Raw genomic sequence first — 22399 nt, 5'->3', positions numbered from 1 at the left:
TCCATTCAAAGCCATTCCCATCCTAACTGTACTCAGACACTGCCAATTCCAGATTCTGCAAACTGACTAATAAAATTATTTCCAAGCACAATCTTCATGAGCAGGTACCTTCCTGATCAGAGATGAATTTACAGGAATAGTTACTTAAGTAAATCTAGAAGTGCTGGATTAGAAACAAGATGTAAGAGTTCCCAAGTTAAAAGTATCACCTTTGACAGCACTAGTATATAGAATTCAGTCAGTAGTTAATGTTCAGTTCAGGAGGGAGAAAAATAACATAAAATTTTAGCAAAAGATCATGGTTTTACCTTCCTGTACACTGGCAAAGAAATTTATACAGTGTAAGTACAGCTACTTCCTCTTCACTGTTAGTGTTTTCTTGGTCCATGCCATTCTCTTCTGAAGAAGAAATAAATAATTAACAAATTGTTTCATATATAAATGTTTACAGAACAAAAATATATTTTTTCAAGTTCTGATAAAAATGCCCAAACTAAGTGAAATATTCCACTGAGATAGAAAACTGGACAGCAGTTTTCTGCTGCACATCTTATGTGGTAAGTTGTGCTATTGTCAGCTCCAGTGAGCTGCTGGTTCAGCTGCTCAGTTGGTTGGGTTTCTTGACATACTTGCTTGGAGTTCTTTGCTTTTGGAAAACTTACACCTTATCCAGCTCCTCTTGCCAGGAGATACATCGATTCCTTACTGCACTAACTGCAACTCATTCATCAGCCAGTGCCTAAGCCAAGGCTGCAATAAACTCTTCCAAGTACTGCTACAGTAGCTGGAAAGCCAGGATTCATGACTAGCTATGCTCCAAGAAACTCCTGGAGTAGAGTAATAAAGACAACGCGACTGAACTTTGACTCAGAGTACAATTTATCCGTACTCTTTGTGGGCTCAAAGACAGCACCAACAATCCTATTTTGTAACTGTAAAGTGCACACATTTACCAGCAGCACCATAGCTTTTTCCTAAGTAAAGACTGGAGGAATTGTTTCAATAGAAGTTGAGACAAAGTAGCATTACCTGTTGATGAGGTAAGTAAAATTTGTACTATGTGTGCCATAGTGACTAGATGAAACAGGTGAAGATCTCCAGTGCCAAGACTAACCCCTGAAAAATCCTGACAATGTATGGCAGGGAAAGAGAGCACCAAGCTTACCTGTGAAAGAAAACAAGAAAGTTGGTACATTCCTTCTCCTTTTGAATCTTCTCTGCCCATGCTACAGCTACACCCCTTGGAGGCAGCATACTACATAAGGCTAATTTTTAAGCTAAGTACACAGACATTATTTAAGAGAACAACAATTATCTATCAGGAGAGTTTTGAGTCTGTTTGTTTTTTGGGTTTATTGTTTTGTTTGGGGAGGGGGGTTGGTTTTCATGTATTTTGGGGTTTTTAACAGACAATGAGTATGCATTCTGTCTCATCTTACCCCTTTTTAATTTATAGAAAATAATACTTTTATTCAATACCTTTAATTTAATACTTTTATTAAGAATACTTTCATTAAATTTAAAAAGTCTTCAAAGTGTATTAAGTAGTGAAAAAGTACTAAAAACCTGAACATTTTGAAAGGCTCCTAACCCAGAGTAAAGACAAAGTTTTCAGTAGTTTTTTTGTAGTGCTTACTGGATCAAAACATTATTAATATATATTAAGAAATACTTACCAATAAATGAAACATGTCAATATCAAGTATGCAAGGAAGATTCCCATTTTTTTCATTAGGCACCAGTGCTAAGTATTTTGGAGAGAAAAAAAACGTTAATTCAACATTTATACATAAAAATATTTTAGTCTACTTCAGTTAAAAATGAGAGCCATCTCCTTCATTTACATGCTTAAAGAACTTAAAATACAAATGTACCTGTTTTTTCCAGAGTCAATTCAAGAACTGCTCAACATTATTGGAAAAGAGTCTTGCCTACTTTATTGTATTAAAATAAAACCATAGTGACTAAACAGGAACACTGATGGTTGTCTCTTGGACAGCTGCTCAAATAAAACTTCTGCAATTTGCTTAGCTTCACAAGACTGCCTGAATGCGCCTCACATAAATCATTTGCCTTACTGACTCAAAAATTCATTGCTACAGTCTCTTGAATTCATCACTTTATCTCTAATTAAGGTAGGGCTAGGTGTTGGTCTCTACATCTCTGTAGTATTTACAGTAACCACAAAGTGTTAAGCAAAGCACTCCAGCTGACAAGAGAAATTCAGACACTTCATGAATTCTGAGCACCTTCATTTAAAAGCAAACAGAAATTCAGTGTTTTGAAAAATGCTACAAGATATTTTAAGTAACAATCAAGGAACAGTTGCTTACTTCTTTACTCCAAGCAGTAAAATCTGATTTGTAATAAAGCTGCAGCTCTAGGTATATTTTACAATACAGCTATAAGTATTCAGCTGCCAAGTTTAAAAACACTACTAGATTAAAAAATAGTCTCATCATGACAACTTAAAAACACTTCAGCTGAAGACTGCTGCCTTGCTGGCCAAAAAAACTGAGAGTTGAAGACATGTGACAGTTGGAAGCTATTTCTATTAGCAAACATTTCACCACGACTCAGATTTCAAATGCTTTCCATTTTGTCAGCATATAGCCACAGAACTCAACCCAAAAGTATGAAAAATTCTGTATCAAAAACATGACCAAAGCAAGGAACTTTCAAAACCAAACTTATTTTCAATAAGTCATCTTTATGTATTGTTTACAGAATACAGACAGATCAAAGGCTCATAATTTTCATTATCCCTAGCCTGAAAAAATAAAATAGCAGAAACTTTTCCTTCATAAAAACAAAAGCAGTACAGTTGCTTCTGTCAGTTGGAAGGAAGGAGAGTTTTGAGGAAATATTGATTCAAGTTTCCAAGAAAACCCAAACACTTACTACTTACGTAGTAAGTCCTGTCTTATCAGAGATCCTACTTTTCAAAGAGAGAGAAGTTTGCAGATGTATTACAGACTTCTGCAAATATCCTTTCCACACTATATTAATCTTAATTTCTTCATGTTTAAAGCTCCAGTGGATTATTTTTGTGAAGGACCACATCTCCTTCTCGTTTACTCTAGGTATCTTTCTCTAATGAAGAATCAAGAGTGCTCCTTCATAGCAAAATATCCATGCTTCTCTTGGAGCTGCCGTCCCAAAGAATGTCTTCTTTCTTGACACAACACATATAGGTAAAAATACCAGCTCAGTACTAACAGTCATTCTGAAAGTACTCATATATATCTTCACAAAAAACCCAGCATAAGGTGTCAAACTTACATGCTAATAGAGTACAAAAGTGACCCTGTACTGCTGAAAGAGATGAAACTGTCCAGTGAGCTGCTGCAAATCTCGTTAATGACGTAAGGCAGTCATCCTGTAAAAACAAAGAAAAAGAGACACTGCCACAGTTAATGAAGTTCCTCAACATGAAAAGGTCTTCTGACTTAACAGCATTTTTCTCAGGCCTCTCAACTGCAGTTTATGGGGGCAGTTTGATTGTGTAAGTATATGACAGATACTTATGTTTATGCAAATATGCAAGCTCCTTTTGGCATTCTTATTTTGACTGTTGCCACGAGAAACTGCAGCTTTAATAAATTATGTGTTTATAGGAAAAAAATGTAACAGTTTTGCTAGATGTGATTAATGATCAGATACAGATCAACTAAACAATAGGGTCCAACAAATAAAACTATCCAATAACCATAACTTAAAATGTAGACATTCCTCACCAATGAAGCAGAAGTCCCTCTTTTTTCCACCAATTCAGAAAGGAATTGCTATTTGTTCCTTACCTGTCGACAAGGTAAATGACCAAATAATGGCTTATCTTCATCAGCTAAAATTCGTTCTGGAAAAAAACCCAACAAAATTCATTGTTGTGAGTTTAACCAAATTCTGAAAATCTCCTATAAAAGAGACAAATGAACAGATCAGTACCTATAGTCTGTATTGTGTAAGCACAGCTGCCCCAGCACATGATAGGTACACGTGGGTCTTCCTCATTTGGATGAACCTTCAAGCCTACTTTGTAAGTTGCCGTACCAAAAGTTGTCAGCATCTCTTTTATGCTCTCAGAATAAGGATTCCTGAAACAAAGAAAAGAATATTACCGATTCATTCTTTCCTCCACTGGCAGCACAGTACCTCTAATGATAAGCATTCACCCCACAGATGAACAACTGGAGTTTTAAAATTTAAGCAACAACTCCAATATCCTTCTTTGGATCTGGTATTCTGCAACCTCATTTTTTTGTGACAGATCCCCAATTATTCTTTGATTTTTTTTTTTTGAACCAATCTCATTTTTAGTGTTAAGAATATATAGTCTTCAAAGACAATAAAGTCAAGGCTAAATTACAAGAAATGTGTGACTGAAAGCTAAACCTCTCATCAGCTGGGACAAGAGTCTTGCATTTTGCGTGTAGCTGTCAGACCAAGGTGTGCACCACGTAACAAGTTTTGTTGCTTTCTCTTGAAGTGAAGAGAATGTGAAACCAAATACAAATACACCTTTACAGATTAAATTACATATTAATATTCTCTCAATTTCATAATCTTCTCCCTTCATGTTTCAAATGTTCTGCTGGCTATAATGATGAATTCTTCATCCAGCTACAAGTAGTACAAAACTTTATCTTCATGCTGTAATTTATATAACTGCAACACGTTTCTGCACAATGACTTTGCACATTCACGTCTGAAATTCTACTGAATTATTTAGGACTTCTGGGATGGACTTCAATGTCATCATAATAATATTAACCTTTCTACTTAAAGCAAAATTCATATATTTGCCACAACTATTGAGACCTTCTAGCACAGAAGTTATGTTCTATTTTGACGTTATGATTTCACGATGAATTTTTAATTATTTGTTCATATGTAAATACATACTTCAGTTTGAAATCAGGTCTAAATCCTTCAGGTAATTGTAGCTGATCCATTTTTTCTGAATGACCAGAATGGCCTGTACAAACAAAAATAAATCACTGATTATTCACCTATATGTAATTTCTACATTATAGAAAAGTGCAGAAGCAGAATCTGAAATTCCATCACCAGAAACAAATCCCAAGCTGTTCTTGCCACTTCTGCCATCATCCCTCTACTCCACTGTGGCAGAACCAAAGTGCTTGGTCTCTTCTATGAATTTTATAACATTTTCACATACAAATATACAGATTTTTTCAGACTTACTTGCACAGTCTTCATTTTGAAGTAAATGCAGGGCTTTTACTTGCTGGGATACTGTTCTGATCCACTGAGTTAGGTTTGGTTGGCTTGAAAAGTCTAACCTGTCAAAAAATATCCCAAAAAACTGTTAAAACAATCTGTAAGACAGAATTAGTATTTCATAGGCACTCCAACATCATTCATCTGTTTCTCAATGGGCTTTTTTTCCCTGCTGCCCATACATTTTTCTACGTTCAGTTCTTTTTCTGCAGGTCCTACGCTTTCCTAATATACAATAACAAAGTAAAATCCAAAAACTAAAACAGTAAGGCTATCCACTTGAGGTTATCAGAACAGAAGACAACAAACATTCAGGAAGGTGCTCTGGGGTGTAGCTGGTTTGGCATCTTGTTTTTTTTACATTTATTGAGGACATTTAAAAACCAAACTGACCTGTTAAACAAAACTCTTGGTGGAGGAAGCAGAGGAATAACAGTGTTGCTCAAGCATTCACAAAGTGGGCAAAGGAATTCACCATTTTCTACATCATAACTTGTGTGTACTCGTAATCTTTGTTGTCTTCGTTGCTCTTTTGCTTGAACTGCATCAAAATACCTTTAGAAAAGAGAAGACATTATTGGCAAATTATTATTACTTGAACATAGAAATTAAAAAATTCTCAGGAAGACACAGTTTTGCCTTTCCTGAAATATAGGTAAGATTATTATCAGAAGGAAAAATCTCTGCCCTCTGACTGATAAAGCATTAGTGCTTTTGGCTGCCAAAATCTACCAAAGTGCTGAAGTTGACTGGGCTGTTAAAATCATGATTAAGTCTGAACTGTACATTTAGGAAAAAAGCGGATGAGGCAGAGAGAAGTTGAAGCATTAAAAAAAACCAAACCAAACCAAACCAAACTAATAAACAAAAAACCCCAAACAAAACAAAACACCCCAAGCAAACAAAGACCCCCCCCAAAAAAAACCCAAAAAAACCCAACACTAAGAAATAAACAAACAAAACCAAACAAACCCACGCCCCAAACCAAATCAAAAAACCCAACTCATTTTTACATAATTTTTTTAGGAAGATGCCATGAGCATTATCCTTGGGTGTTTTCTATTGCAGGCCACAACCAAAACAGCAGTAGCTAAAAAAACTGTTGGCTGTAGCCTCTATGAAAAAGGAACTGAATTCACTGGTTTGCTAAATGTAACTGCTATTCCAGAGGCCTCTGATGTGGTTTAAAGCATGCCCAGAGATGACCCCAAAATGATGTGAATACAGGCACCTAAGGGCATTTCCAGGAGATTATGGTAACCACAAAGGACTGTACACGAGCTACACAAGAAGATTAAAAACCTATCTTCAGTGAGCAATGACATCAAAGACCACAAATGAAACCTGTGTGTGGTAATAGCCACAGAATCTCTGGGAGCTCCTAACACTCTTCATACACAAGGCAGAATCTGAAATTAGGCACTTCAGAAGCCATGCCAAGGAGCGAACCAAGGGCCTAATCAAAGTCAGAAGCATGAATGGTTCGAATTTGTCACATGGCATTAGCACCACGCAGCACTAAGCATGTTAATATGCCTCCAAAAATCAAAGAATAAAAAATAACTGCAAAAGGCTTTATTAAAATGCTAGGAAACAAAGGATAAAATTGAGCTTATGCTGAAGATGAACTTGAACTAGTTCAAGTTCACCAATGTTTCTACTTCAAATTAAATCTGTTGGAGGAATTAAGAGTGCAAGGGATGCACTGTCATTTAAAACCTCAGTAGAGAGCAGAAGAAACAGCAAAAGCATTCTAGCAGTCTAGCAGTGAATTGCAAAAAAACCCAAAAAAATATGAGCTCCAGGTATATATGCACCACAGGGAATTATGCATCAGGATAAACAAGGAAAGGCAATGAACGCTGTCATGCATGGCTTTGGACTCTTCTTTACCAAGATAACAGTAAATTAAAATTATTTTGAGTATGTTTACAGCATTTGGTTTCTACTCCTTTTTATCCAACAGAAAGCTGTTTTAATCACTTCCTGAAATTCCTTTTTAAGTTTACTACATGGTAGGAATTTTGCCATTAAAATTCGTGCCATGAGGCAAACTGATAACATAACATGTTATTTGAACTGAAAACTTAAATATAGCCTTTTACCTTTGCCAACAATGAGCATGCATAATATGTCCACAGCTACCCGTGTGTGTTCCACAGGACAGATCTGGGTGCATGAATAAGGGGTCATACTTTTCTGTATTTAAAAGAAAAAAAACAACTTTGAAATAAACATTTATCATAAAACTTGATGGCAGATTAATGTGGCCACCTTTGCATTACTATTTATCACACAAGCGTAGTTCATTTGAATAAGCATAAAACACATTACTAATCCATAACAGTTTAAACTGTTTAAATTATTTAAAAGTATCACTTTACTTTGGTTTGGGTGTATGTACTCTACTTAAGTGCTTCAAACCAAGCTTTCAGAGGTGTTGGGCCCTGGTAAAAGTCCCCAAGATCAACCTGCAGCGTTGGTGGTTCAGCACCATTAAACAATGAGTTCAAGGACACTGATCTTCAGAGATCAGTGATTCAGTGCAAAGATTTCTACCTGTTTACACATACAGAACCTAGAGAAACCTTTGTAACAATGCCCTTGGGTCACCAACCTGTTTCACAAAGTACCTAAATCCAAGATTTTTTTATTATCACTAAGAGGCATTTCAGATGATATGACTGAGACGAAGAAAATGTACATCTTCTGCTTTTAAAGCACTGCATTAACACCTCCTCTCTCTGATGTTACAGATATGGCTTAAGAACAAACACTTCTGATTTTCAGGGTTCTTTCAACAGTTATAAATAATTTGTCACAAATGAATGGCAAAACATTGAGCTCATGCCTCACAGTGATTTACATTATTCAGCACACACATTTCTACCTCACCAAAAATATGGGAGTTTTGCCACTGATTACAATGAAGCCATTCAGAAACAGTTAATTAAGAAGACTATGTCACTGTCTCAGATGAAAAAATGTTGTTGTCACAGTAACCCAAATACTCTTTAATATTTAAAATAACCATGAACAGTACTTACCAGGGTCTGGAGTACTTTTGTTTCTATTTTTAGACAACACAGTTGATCGCTGAATAAATGCTGCCAAGACCATAGCCCTGCTGTCCACTTTAACTTCTTGCTCTTCCTGGCACAATATACACATAACAACCTGTCTGGGTTCAGCTACTCTGGTTTGCTCTGGACCCAAGGCTGTGAGTTTTGCATCTGAAATTACAGGGCTAGAATATTTAAAGAATATTAGTGAGCAAATTATTTGAAAAACATTATAATTCAGATCATGACTTATGTGTGCTTAGTGATTTTCTTAAATTTATGATAAATGCTCCCTGACAAAAATTAGCTTTGGCATTTATATAACAATTTCTGTGTGCCCAGAAGTAGCATATATTTTCCAGAAAAAAAATCATAACCCTCCCAATAGCATAACCCACTCCAGTTTAACACAGAAACTGAATCTGCAGCCCTCCATCATCACCATCCCTTAAGTGTCTGATATGAATTTTGAAAACACTCTCCACTTCCCCACAAAATCATTAGGATTCTCTAATTCATATTTCCAACTACCAAACAGATTTTCTTCCAGATCTTCAACAGACACATAATCAACTATTTCCAATTTACTATGCTTAATAGCATAGTCTCTTCAGCATTATTAATAATTTACTGGGTGATTTTGTACAAAAAGCTATTTGCCTGTTTATGTTTATATTTATCCCACAATTCTGACAGAGAAGGGGAGGGAAGCGTTCCATTTACTGCTGGTTTTTTGTCTCAGAAACTAACAAATATTTTTCCATCAAGATCAAAAAAAGAGCTTTTTGAAGCGGTAACAATAGGACAATCTGAAGTAAACATTAATGAGAAAACATTTAAACAAGATGCCTTTACCTATTTTCATGGGCTCCAGAGGTTGAAGTATCCAGCTCCTCCAGAGTTTGCTGAAAGAGCTCTTTGTTTTCATTAATGAAGTGCCGTTGCATCTCAGACATCTGGGCCATGATCTTCTCCCTGCGCAGCCTGGCAATCTCAGCTTTTCGCTTCCTCTCCGCTTTGTCTTTATCACGTGAACTCTGAAATTGTATTGTTCACTCAGTCATTTCTGAAGCCTTGTTACAACAGATTATTTATTTTAGCTACTGCTATGTGTAACTTCTACTGACCTCAAAGCAATGAAAATCTCATGATAGACAAAAGAAAAGTCTACCAAAGAGTTATTTTGCGCCCTCTTTTCTTTAGCTTGTGTTCAATGCCAGGCCGAACTGCAGATCTAGAAAGGGGAACCTCTTCCCCTCAACCTTTAACTACATTTTGCATTTCTCTTCCCTTTAAGCACTCCTAGGATAGAAGGGTAAGAGAGTGACATGTCTCATCTCTGGTGCTGCTCTCCCTCCCCAGCAGCTGCATTCCTCAATGGAGCACTACAGCGCTCCAAGGTCTGTGTGCAGTACCTAGAATGTCATGTCCAGCTACACACATTGGCAGAGCTTTTCTGGAATGATCTGCACAGTAAGAATATACAGACAACCATTTCTTTTAGTAACTTTCCATGGAGTCTGAAATTATGAGAGCAGCAGAAACATTTAATGCTGTGACTGTACTGCACACAATTCTATGGAGTAGAATTACAAAAGACTTGGAGATGACAATATATGAAACAAAGAAGCACAGCTTAGGGACTTTACCAAGAGGCTCTTCAAACCACTGAGTTTGATCTATAAACTGTGAGACAGATTTTCAGAAGTCACTGATGCTTCCCATGTTTGATTTAGAGCTACAATTAGAAATATAGTCCTTTGCTAGTCACCACCCAGACCTGTTCCAGATCAGCTCTTACAGATTGCTTTTACCTCCTCCATAATATTTCCTTCTGTCTCAACCACAGGACTTGAAGAAGAGCTTTCTCTTAGCTTTTTAATAGTATTAAAGGTCTGCAAGAAAAAAAAAAGGCTTTAATTTGTTTGGGTCATGAGAATACAACAATTATATACTATAATACTGACTATACAGTGTGAAGCATTGGAATCCATAAGAACAAAACTAGGTACAACAAATACACATGGGAAATAAGGAAATCATCCCAGTGTAACTAGCAAAGTTTCAAAAATCTCATTTCCATGATTTTCAGCGGTAATATAAAATATATTTACCTTCAATATCCATCTGATCATGTCCTTGTGCACTTCCAGATGAGGTGCATTTTGCAGTGTTTCTAGCATAGCTAGTATGCTAGGGGAGTTATTGGGTGCTTCTCCTGGTTCTGGGAGAAAAATTACAATGAGAATTGATTATACCATTACTGGCAAATGAATCACTCACTAACATTAAAAACAAGAAACCCCAATGCCTGTTCAGCAATTGAAGAATTCCTTCAAGAGACAGACAAAATATGTAATTTTTAATTCTCCCCCATTGCAAACCTTTTCATGAATAACTTCTAAATCCTGAAAAGTTTTGCTCACCGACTGTATTTTCTTACAAAAGAAATGCACTGTATGTACTCCCAGGCTGTTTTCATTTTGGGAACTGCCAATATTTTATTTCCCACTACTTTAAATGCAACTTCCATGTGTTAGCAAAACAAGAGGCATTAGTCAGATGACACAAAGGAGTGACAAGATTAAAAGACTATTTAAGAATGCAACTATGATTTTTGCAATTGCATCTGATCACATGCAGCAATCTTTATTGAGATGTCAAAGATATTAAGAATCAGATCTAGAGGGAATTACTCAACTTGTGGATTTCTCCTCTAGAAAATGCCCTTAGTGTTGTACCATCATAGAATCTACACAAGTAGAAAGCATTTATCTGTAGTCAACTTGATAACATTTTGATGCATAAACAAATATATTCTTCTGGTAAATACAATTTCAAAAGAATAAAATATGAGATCCTGGCATTTTCAGTTATTTCAAATTTGCTATACATTTGAAAAGAAAGGCATACTTGATATTTTCTGAGTGAAGGTAAATGTTACAACATTCTCCTCACTGAGATTCTCCAGATGTTGTTTTTCTTCTTGTAGTGCCATTCCAATCAAATGCAAAACCTAGGTAAAAATTACAAATTTTAGTTCTTTTCTTACATAATTCATATAATCTTGTTACATAGTTTAAGTAATTCATTAAGAAACAAGAAAGTCATGTAATACAATTATTTATTATGAATATATTTGAAGTTATTTCTGTATACAGAATTCCAAAGCTACATTACACAGGAGCAACAGTGTTTGTTTGAAACCATATAAAATCCATATTAAATACTTGCCTCTTTCTGTTTGCTGTCCTGACTAATGAGTGAGAAGTCAGTACTCTCATCTTTCTCCCTACCCCCTGCATGTTACAATTGCAAGTCTCAGGACAGAACAAGCACGAAGCAGACTTTAAGTCCTTTTTATACACAAAGTTAAGCAACAAAAAATTAAAATTTGTAAGTTAAATTTCTTCTCTCTAGAAACACATTATAAAATGTTGATTTTTAGGTCAGTGAAGAGCTGTAATCTCCTTGAACTTAAAAAATTTAATTACCCTATTTAGCACTATGATAAAATGGCATTTTGAAGCTGAGATACTTCATTCTTGGTGGCAAACTCTATCATGCTGCATCTGCCATTTCACAGCCCTATACAAATTGGCAGGATGCTCCAGACCCAAAGGTCTGCTGATGCCTGGAATCAACACTGACACCCATGTAAGGAAAGGATAATCACCTGAAAATTTGTAACGCAACTAGTATGCAACAGGCCAAGTATCTACAGAAAAAGTGGCAAAACCTGTTGAGAGTCTTGAAGTTTTTTTAACTTGTTTTAATAAACAACAGTTAATTTCTCCTCAGTCAGTCGCATCTATTTAACAAGATCTCACTAGGTATGGGCCACCTCTTGCAGATATCTCATATGCACCTTTGCAAGTGCTTCCAAAACAAAAGTGGTTGACTTGGGGAAGTTGCAGTACAACTGCATGGCACCATCACAGAAAAATGCCACAAGTCTCTGAGCAAGTGACAGGTCCCTAATGAATTTCACAGTTTTGAGATTGGCTGAATTTTAGTTCAGTCAAAAAAAAAAACCTAACCAACTTATTTTGTTCAAAGTTACTCTAAAACCTAGCATTCTTACATTACCTAAATGTACTACATTGTTGTGATTTATAATACTAATATATCTTTCCATTTTCACCTTTTTTTGTGTTATACTTAACTGCTTATGTTAATTTAAACTTAGCTGTAAAGGGTAATATACACTCAATAAGACTGGATGTCAAAAAATTAATAGTTTCAAAACTGGGGTTTCATTGCAAAATGTTATTTAAAAATGCATCAATATTTTTAAAAAGTTTGGATTTGGACCTTAAACCAACAACTCTGCCCAATATAAACAGCCCCTGGATGGCAGTTTACTACTCATCTCTGCACATCCCAGAAAACGGTGATCATGACACCAAAATCTGCAATAACCATCCAGGTTTCTGAAGATCATTATAAATTGCAAGGAACAAACAGCTCAATAAAGTTTTCAAAAGCGGATACATTTTCAAGTTAGAAAATTTTTTTTGTGCACTTTCATGGCTTTTTCCTAAAGTGATTTTGCCTGAACTGAAAATAAGCAAAGAACATCAAGAAAAAAATCAATGGCTGCTTAATATGCAACAACTCAGATTAATGGGTTCTCTACCACAAAAAACATTATTGCCCTTGTTTCAAGCAGAATTCTTCCCTCTCGTGTGCATCCCATTAGAAATTTACCTGGGTCTTCCATTCACTTAAAAAATAAATTGCATCAAGAGGCAGAGGGGTTTCCCTAGTTTTGCATATCAGGAAATACCACTTGTTTCTCATTCACAGTATTCTGTATATTTCAGACACCAAGTAAACAACTCAAATCTATAAAATCATGTCAAAACGCTGTAATGACCATTCCTCCATTAGCATAAGCATTAGTTTAAATAAAAACCCATACCCTTTGCAGCATGGACTCTGACCAGGCATAGCCATTGTGCTCCACTGCCCACTGCAGTATAGTTCCCATAATGCAGAGCATGACATCAGACTGCAGGATGTTCACCAGGCTGGCAAAAAGTGGGCAGAAAGGAGGAAGAGCTGGTGGTGGGAGTGCTGAAAGGGAAATTGGTGTGTTTGACATTTCTCCAAAATTTGCAACACCCAATTAAAACGTCTGATTTAATAGAGCACCCCAAGGCAGGGGGGTGGAACCAGATGAGCTTTATGCTTTCTTCCAACCCAAACCCTTCCATGATCCTAAGGCAGAACACAGCTGCTTGATAAACAGTGCTACCAATACAGGCTGCACCACTCAGCATGCCTTGTAACAGAAAAGCCAAAGGAATAAACTCGTCAGAAGGCTGGTTCCATGATAAATCAGATCCCTGACTACAGCCAGGGAGACATAAGGGAAATTGCTTCATTTCTAACCAATTTCTACTCTAGCCCTGAATAGGCTGTTAGTTGGTATAAATGTCAGGGCAATACACAGCTTGATATGCGATTCCCTCTTCTCCCATCTCCTCTCAAAAATAAATACCTGTATCTTCTCTGTTCTGTCTTCTCAGCTTTCTCTGTGCTTCCTCTGCCTGAAAGAGAAGAACATTGCCAGCATTACTCAAAATCTGTACCAATAAAATAAAACTAATAAAAAAAAGCATTCATGCTTTACTACATTGTTACTGTTTCTTCCCAGCCTTAAATAAACATGAAAGCTTTCATATCTTTGCAGTGTGTCTTATGTTCTACTTGTAAAGTAGGGCATGCAACTTCAAAATTCATCTTTCCTCTAGAGCCAGCCTGGATTCTTTTCCTAGCATAAAACTGTAAGGCAAGTTTGAGCTAAAATGGCAATTTCCATAAAGGTAAGGGAAAATACAGATTGTTTCAAATACTTTCAGTAAAATAAGATGCAAGGGAACCCACAGACAAGCTCCTGAATGCCCACTGATTTCAACAGCTCTGTATGGGGCACAGAATCTAATGGCACAGAAATCACTGGAAAATCTTGGGCAAATTCTCTAATATCCAGCTGGTAATACTTCTTCACAGAAGTAAGCTTTGGAAAAAGGCAAAGAGGAAAAAAAAGGCACAAAATAAGCCCCAGGAAGTTAAACTACTTGTTACCTTTGATTGCTCTGCCCTTGAAAAATGATAGAAATACAGATTGAAGCTCTTGGCACATTCTGGTTTCAATTCATACAGCCCTCTGCCTGTTAATCCAGGTTTCCTACAAAAAAAATTAAGAAACAAAACACTTTATGTCCACTGGTTCTTAACATCTGAGAATAAATAGTTACTAGAACAGCTAACAAACACTGCCTAACAGGCATTGTAGAAATTAAGTAACAGTATTAAGAATTCTGCACATGATTAAAGCCATGGGAAATCACCATGACTCAGCCCTCTCTGTTTCATTCTCTCATTTTCACTAATTGAGACATTCCATTTCTAAAGTTGAATCATTAGAATAAAGGGAAACATACTTGAAACATGCCACTTCTTCAATCACACTTTCCATCCCTGTCTCTCTGTTCTCCTACATGGAGTGAAAAGGCAAGACATTGTGTTACTGGAGTTCTTGGAATAAACACCTTCAAATATCACACAACACTAGAGAAAGCATGCAAAATGAATGTAGTACAAAGTCATTTTAATGGCACTCGAGAAAACACTGAACCACATAACATGAAAATACACTCAGGAACACCATCTCTGCAAAAGGTTCTTTGAAAAAGTCATGCCACTCTAAGTGGTTCATTTGTACTGCTTTTCCCTGTCATAATGAACTCGGATGTAACAGTAGCAGAAGAAAACTCTAAGTTAGCTTGTTCAGCACATTTTTACAATACACAGCCAGCACTTCTGATTTCTAGGCCTTTAAATTGAAATAAATACTGGATAGCTAAAAAGACCTGTTACTGAAAAATGCTGACACAACCACAAAAGGCAGCATGAGACATCAGCTCAAATATGTAACAATACTTCACACACAAATTTTCTTTCTTTCAATATTCCCATCCCCTTCCACCAATGCATATTTCATTACAGTTACCAGGCCAGGGAAAAAGTATTTAGGACTGACAATATAATTTAGAACTCCAGTTTAAATCGAATTTGCTCTTTCATGCAACCCTAAATAATTCTTAAATAATTTTGAATTTTGATTTTTCAAATTGTTTCAGTTTAAAATATTTAGAAGAAAGTAAAATATTTCATAATTTATCATTAAAATTATTACCAGTACCGTAAAACATTAACTTTGGAATTTTGACTGTCTTCAAAAATAATTCTTAAAAGATTGCTTCAAAAATACTAAAAGGAGAAACGAAAGCAAGCTTTCATGTCCTACAGAAGTACTTATAATAGAATGAAGAAAAATTATTCTGTTCATGTAAATGATGCATTTATGTTACACAAGTCATAATACAGTGTCTGATTCCATGTCTTTTCACTTATTGTTAGGCTTTAAAATATAACAGCTTATATTTCTGCATAGTTCAAACAACCCACTTCCATACATCTAATTCAGGGTGTACAAGCAGCCTGCAGAGGCTGCTGGCCAGATGGCCTGATTAGAAACAGTATAAAAAGGAGAAAGGAGCTGAAGAAGCTCTCAGATTCCTGCCTCTTTCATATCTTGATCCTTCTTTGCCTCTTTCCTACCTACCCTTGCCATCAGAACTATTAACCTGTACCCATGCTAACCTTGCTCTGAGCATAATCATGCTGCTCTCATTCCACATTAAATGACATGGACTTGCATAAGACAATTTTTCAGCAATCAGCCTTATAAAGTGGAAGTTGGTTCTCCCCTCCATAGCCAGTGACTTACATCTTCAGGGAGTGCCTTCACCAATTCACTGTGAGCCATTGGCCTGATGCTCAGCTGATGGATGATCTCTCGCTTGATTTCATCTGTGGCATTTACCTGTCCTATTCCAGGGCTGAACCTTTCACCTGCAGAAATAAAATACACCTCTTTTTTTTGTTGTTGCTTTTAAACATTTTTTTATCTTCTTCTCTAAATTAAAGGCTGGAAAATAGGGTGTCTTCTGTGAAATCTTATGTTCACCCACCAGTGTTCAAAAATTCATTACATTGATCTAAGCTAGTTCCAAGGCTTTTCTACTAGGAAAGAAGTCAGAGCTACAGGACATTCACAACAGAAGAAAACCTGAGATAGCAACAAAAAATTGCCCAAACCATTAAAAAGCCTAAATTAAAAAAATTAATTAAATATGTTTTGAACTCACCAATAATCATTATAATGAGGTATAGCATCTCTTCTATAAGAGTGTTATTTTGTTGAACAACATCCTGAAACAAAAAAAAAAAAAAATTTTCAATAATTATTCCATATGCTGAAAATACCTTTTCAGTGATTCAAAACATTGTCTGTTTTCACCCTTAATACTCCCAAACTGAGCTATGGTGAAACACAGTCATAAGTGCAAAAATAAGGCAACATTTTCTGATATTTACCTGTTTGACAGGTAAAAACATTTATGCATATTTCAAACTGGCCAAATGAAATTAAAATAGGCTAAGCTTTGCTTTTTTATCAAGAAATGTCTCAGTACAACAGCATCTGATACACTTTGAAAAACAAAACTGAAGCTTTTCTATTGCAGTAGTGCATAAAATACCTTGTTAGTATTTTCTGTGCTAAATCTTTTGCCATAGTCTGGAGTACTGAAGATCTGATACAGTTCAAAGCGACTCAGCATTATCATCAGGAAGTGATTTGGATCCATCATAGACACACCTGTCTATTAAAGAAAAAAAAGATTATAAAGGGAAAACAGATTGGGTGTTATCACAGCATGTTTGTATATTTATATATGATGTTAACTGTATATTCTTTATAAAATTAATTCCTCTCTCAATCCTATGAATGAAGACTTAACATTTACATTTACACCCTTAGGACACTAAGAACAGAAGTGTAAGCCCATTTGACAAGCAGAATCCTATGCTTTATCAAGAATTTCTGATGCCCTTTTAAGGGCATCATGCAAAATATTCAGAGTTGCTCCTCCTATCTTAAGCAGTCTAAACAAACTTCAGTGAGACTTTTGTTTGGTTGTTTTTATCTCTAAAATTTTGTTCCTGCTAGCTTCTATTCTAGCAGTCATAATATTACTTAGTATATACCACTGAAGATTTTAACAACAAAATCCAATCCTCTAAAGAAAGGCTGAAGATTGCAGAGCAAAGCTTCCAAAACCTTCTTGGAATGAAAAATACTCAAGTTTCAATGCAGAACAAACACTGACTTTCAGAAATTTCCATTTCTGAAAACTACTGGCTGAAGTTTTTTCTGTTTATTAAACAAGGTTTGCCAATTACAAATATTTGTTGTTAGTTTACTATTGCTAATGGGACCATCTTTAAAATAGAATAAATTTCCAAGAAAGATCAAGGATATCTACCCAAATTGGCAGCTGAAAATGATCATTAAAAATCAGGGGCAGATCAAGCCTCAGGGAACTGTGTCTGAAAGCAGAAATATCTTGAGGCATGTTTATCCTATTGGGTATTGCTAACTCCAGTTAAGATTTGAGGGACTTCCCAAGAAAATATTTTGCTGTCCAGGTGAACTATGCACCCTGAGCTGCAAATTTTAGATTATATTGCTCTCAATGTGGAAGCATTGCATCTGTCATAGAGCTAAACAGACTGCCACATTTGCAAAATCTCTTCTGAAGGGGAAAACCAAAAAAATCAACACATACACTGACTGCCTTTCTGATACCACACAGACTCATGCAACTACCAGTACAGCACCACCCATTAGTTAAAATATTACATTCTTGAAGATATGGCATATATACACTAAACAGAAAATTCTGAACTTTCAAATTGTAGTTAAAAAATAAGTATTACAACCAATAGTTATTTCCTTTTAAAAATCATTCCATAATTACGTAGATAAAATAAGAAAATTGAAGTCCTTCCACAAAAAAAATAGACATTTTTTCTTTAAAAAGGTCCTGGTGAAGATAAACATAAACACAAAGACATCCTGAAAATATGTAAAAATACAACATTGAAAAAATTGAAAAAATGCAAACTGGTATACATGGTTACCTGAAGCATTACTATGTCCTTGTCAAACATCTCCCTCCTGCACTTCACATTATGATAGTAATAAATCTGAAAAAAATACCCAAAACACCACACCACAATCATTAACACAGATAATATTTCATCTAAAATTATTTTACTTCTGTAAAAAACAAACTTTGCTATACTGTGTTCATAAACAAAAAACGAATCTGTAATTTGAAAAAATTATACAATTTTATCTGTAGGCAAAAAGCTTTTTTAAAAAACACAAGACAATCATAGTTGCTGACTGCGTTGTAGTGATGCCATGTCTGAATTTCATAAACTTACAAGCAAAAATCTTTTTGACCTCTTTAGCTTATGTTTTAATATATTTGTTTAGCAATTAACTGTTTGACATTCACAGGAGAGAAAGCCCTTGCAGTTGAAGAAATGTTTGTTGTTCGCTTCATGAATTCCTCTTTAATCATTTGAGATACCATCTTTCAGGAATTGCCAGTGTCAGCAAAATGTTAATATTGTGACAGAACTATACTTAACCCAAACCATCCCAGGAAAAACTCAACAGCACTGAGCCAGGCAGCAGCAACACCACAATCACTGCATGGCACTGAAAAGTGGGAAAGTTTGGTTCTACCACAATAGAGGAAAAATAAATAAGGCTGACAAGTTTCTGCATAGGCCTGGAAACAAACTTCAGCATGCTAAAGTCTCCTCTAGACACACACCACTTCCACCAGAATTACATGAAGACAGCTAGGCATGCCTTCCCTTTCTTCTCTATCCTAATAATTCACACATATAGATGCCCATTCCTATTATCTGGGAAAGATCCAAAAGGAGCTGGCTGAACATGAGCTCTCCCCATAACCAAAATAAAGAGAAAGGACTTGCAGACTGTGGGAGTGAAGTTATCTCAACTAAATGAAGCTCTTAACTTCAAGATCCTGACAACCAGGGGAAATTAACACAGAGATTTATATCACCACCAAAAGCTATGCTGATTTGAAAACTTCCAGATTTGATGTGTATCTACAGCACTGTGGACACTGCTATAATTGTACATAACTAGAGTTCTTTTTGCTGTAATGACAAGGACACCACCTTCTGAAGACCCTTCAAGGGTCAAGAGATGTCAGAATATAATATATTTGAGCAGCTTAATTCAGTCTCCTAGTAGATATACATCACAATTATCTAATGGAGATGAGGGCTGACAGGACTGAAGGAATTTTCTTGCAAATAAATCAAGTTAACACCTCACAGAATTACACCCTATTCCTGTTGTAATCTAAGTCTTGCTGAGAAAATCACTTGAGACAATCACCCTGGTGGGTGGTACTGACACCACAGTACCCATTTTATAGCTGCTATGCTTGAAACACCTAATTTATACAAACATTGAGAACATAAGTTTAGAAATGAAAGTCTCCAGAAGTATTATAGCTAAAAGCCAAGAAACACTTCGTTCTACACTGCTTCTAATGCTTCTGTGGGGTCTTTGGATTTCATCTACTTTATAAATATAAATAGCCATAATACCATAATGCTGCATATTTTTATATCTGAGACACTTTTATGTGGAGGTGATAAATGCATTACCACGGATGCGCAGATCTAATTCTGCACTTCCAACTGCTGCTGCACAGTACACAGTAAAAAAGCCAGGAGTCATTAACTGCAGTAATTAAAAGTCGACACACTGAGCACTAAGTTCAGTGGCTACTGCAGCAGTCCTGAAATAAAAAAGCAACTTTTGACTAAAAAAAATCCAAGACTAGTTTAAAAGCAAAAATACTCAAATGATGCCAGTGCTGATAAAAACGCCTACCTCATGCTGCCTTCCATAAGACTGACATAAGTAAAATTCCAAATCAGTACAGAAACAGAAGGTTTTGGGGTCTGAAAGACCAAGAGTTCCCTCCATACTCCACAATGGTGAGCTTCCACCTCGAGTGCTGTCTCCAGTATTGAGCCCCTCACTTCAAGAAATACAGCGAGGTTCTTCCAGGCAACCAGCAACAGGACAAGAGAACACAGCCTCAGGTTGTGCCAGGGCAGGTTCAGGGTTGGACATTGGGAAGAATTTCTTCATGGAAAGAGTTGTTAAAAATTGAAAAGGACTGCACAGAGAGGTGGTGGAGTCACTGCCCCTGGAGGTGTTCAAGAAGCGACTGGACATGGCCCTGAGTGCTGTGGTCTAGTTCACAAGGTGGTGTTTGGCCAAGGGTTTGACCCAATAATCTCAGAGGTCTTGTTCAACCTAATTGATTCTGTGATTCTGTGAAATTATCCTGAGAGAGCTATCAGAAAAGAGTGATTCTACAGCTACTATGCACTTACCTGATTAACAAGAGAGAAGCCATTCCTTCTCCACATCCCTGCATGCACTTGGGCACATAGGACTAGGCATCGTAGAGGATGTTCTATTAACATGGGTGGGCTAAGTTCACTCTGCATTAAGAAAATGCAATATTTTGATGTATACAGAGAAAATAATAGAAAATGGGACTGAAATGAAGGAGGATGATATTTGAGATCATTGAAATATTTGGGCACTACAAAAGGCAGGCAAATCCAACAAACAAGTTAGATGAACCTATTCACAATCTTTCAAATCATTGTTAATCACACTTACATTCTGTCTTTGCTCCACACAGCTACTGCACGAGGGCTTTAGTTTATTCCTAAAGTCAGTAGCTTTCATATTTTAAAACATCAACACCAGCAATTTAATAAAACTGCAATTTCATTTATTTCATTCAAAGGTTAAGTACTACTTCTTTCCAAAGACATTGAAATTTCTTCTCCCAGTTAGGTTTTGTGCTCTTTCATTTCACCTTTTTTGACTACCCCTTAAAGAAACAGCATATCAATAAGAACAGGCAGCAGGCAAGAAAGAGCTGGGGAAGAAAATTAGAACCCAGCCCAAGGAGAAGAAATCAGATCTTGCCTGGGGTTCCTAAAAACAGTTTCTATTACAAAAAGGAGGTTATGCAACCTGAGTCTTAGTTACCTTAGAGAGCAATGCTGCCTGTCTATGCTCTAGTCATGAATATCTAGATATCAATCTTTTAAAAGGTAATTTTATATACTAAAGATATTCTCTCTGAGTAGAATTCACAGTACAAAGGCCCTTTGTTTTATTTAATATCATCCTGCATTTACATGACCAATTTCATGTTCTGCATGAATTATATTTAATGAATATACAACATTTAATTACATACCAGGGGTAGCAGCTCTGGAAACTTATATGCCACTTCAGTTTTACTCAGCAAAACATGCAAGCCTGCAAAAAGACATGAAAAAACCATACAGAACATTACATACATTATTTTATGTGATTAAAACAGGACAAAAAAGGTCATCTGATTTACTCGCAGATCATTCTTCCAGACACAGTGACAAGTCTCCAGATTTATCACCTTGGAGCTACACAGTTATTTCCTGAAGAAACATATTACAAAGAATACATTGAAAGAGAAATGAAGTTTTCCCTTTGTATCTGTATAAGCCTTGCAGTACAAGTGAGATTTTTGCCTATTTTTGACTCTGTCATGTCCCCACAGTGAGAGCCAAGAGTCCTTGGTCTGGCAGGACAAACAATCAACAGCAGATACCTCATCATTTTTATCAGACCTTGGTGAGTTTATAAAATACCTCAGGAACTAGAATAAAGCCCCCACAAAACACATGAAGGTTTTCTGGTTTGCTTTCTTTTGAAGTCAGAAGGACTTTGCTCAAAGATTCAAATATTCAAAGCCATTTGACACTGAACTGCAATAATGAAGTGAAAAAGGTAATTCTTAGGTAAAGTGCCATGGCACTTTACCTAAGAATTACCTTTTTCACTTCATTATTTGTGAATTTATTTTTATCGCATTCTTTCTGATTCTGTAAACTAAAATTCATAAAGCTTTTTTCAACACAACTGCTGAAGAAGATAGGCACAATATGAAGAGAAAGACATAGCTCAATTTTCTGGTGACACATCTGTGTTTGATAAATATGTTCTCTAGCAGAATGTTGATTAGTCTATTTAAGCTGACAGCTAA

General features: G+C 36.0%; 1 protein-coding gene across 2 annotated transcripts in view; it reads right to left on the bottom strand.

Moving 5' to 3' along the window:
* UBR2 (ubiquitin protein ligase E3 component n-recognin 2) overlaps nucleotides 1-22399 on the bottom strand; it is a 55515-nt gene that overhangs the window by 7494 nt on the left and 25622 nt on the right. For both annotated transcript variants that reach the window (XM_066546486.1, XM_066546485.1), the window contains exons 16-40: nucleotides 21572-21633; nucleotides 20685-20795; nucleotides 18363-18428; nucleotides 16919-17041; nucleotides 16526-16589; nucleotides 16105-16229; nucleotides 14756-14808; nucleotides 14397-14499; nucleotides 13810-13858; nucleotides 13228-13382; nucleotides 11217-11319; nucleotides 10418-10527; nucleotides 10118-10198; nucleotides 9159-9340; nucleotides 8289-8488; nucleotides 7347-7440; nucleotides 5635-5796; nucleotides 5206-5303; nucleotides 4903-4975; nucleotides 3946-4094; nucleotides 3801-3856; nucleotides 3283-3379; nucleotides 1677-1744; nucleotides 1030-1165; nucleotides 309-399 (exon numbers count right to left, since the gene is read on the bottom strand). In XM_066546486.1, coding sequence (XP_066402583.1) covers nucleotides 309-399; nucleotides 1030-1165; nucleotides 1677-1744; nucleotides 3283-3379; nucleotides 3801-3856; nucleotides 3946-4094; nucleotides 4903-4975; nucleotides 5206-5303; nucleotides 5635-5796; nucleotides 7347-7440; nucleotides 8289-8488; nucleotides 9159-9340; nucleotides 10118-10198; nucleotides 10418-10527; nucleotides 11217-11319; nucleotides 13228-13382; nucleotides 13810-13858; nucleotides 14397-14499; nucleotides 14756-14808; nucleotides 16105-16229; nucleotides 16526-16589; nucleotides 16919-17041; nucleotides 18363-18428; nucleotides 20685-20795; nucleotides 21572-21633 — 2611 coding nt within the window. The remainder of the gene's footprint in view (nucleotides 1-308; nucleotides 400-1029; nucleotides 1166-1676; nucleotides 1745-3282; nucleotides 3380-3800; nucleotides 3857-3945; nucleotides 4095-4902; nucleotides 4976-5205; nucleotides 5304-5634; nucleotides 5797-7346; nucleotides 7441-8288; nucleotides 8489-9158; nucleotides 9341-10117; nucleotides 10199-10417; nucleotides 10528-11216; nucleotides 11320-13227; nucleotides 13383-13809; nucleotides 13859-14396; nucleotides 14500-14755; nucleotides 14809-16104; nucleotides 16230-16525; nucleotides 16590-16918; nucleotides 17042-18362; nucleotides 18429-20684; nucleotides 20796-21571; nucleotides 21634-22399) is intronic.

Source organism: Molothrus aeneus, chromosome 3 (assembly GCF_037042795.1).
Source record: "Molothrus aeneus isolate 106 chromosome 3, BPBGC_Maene_1.0, whole genome shotgun sequence".
Taxonomy (NCBI): Eukaryota; Metazoa; Chordata; class Aves; order Passeriformes; family Icteridae; genus Molothrus; species Molothrus aeneus.
This window is presented reverse-complemented; position numbering and strand designations above follow the sequence as displayed.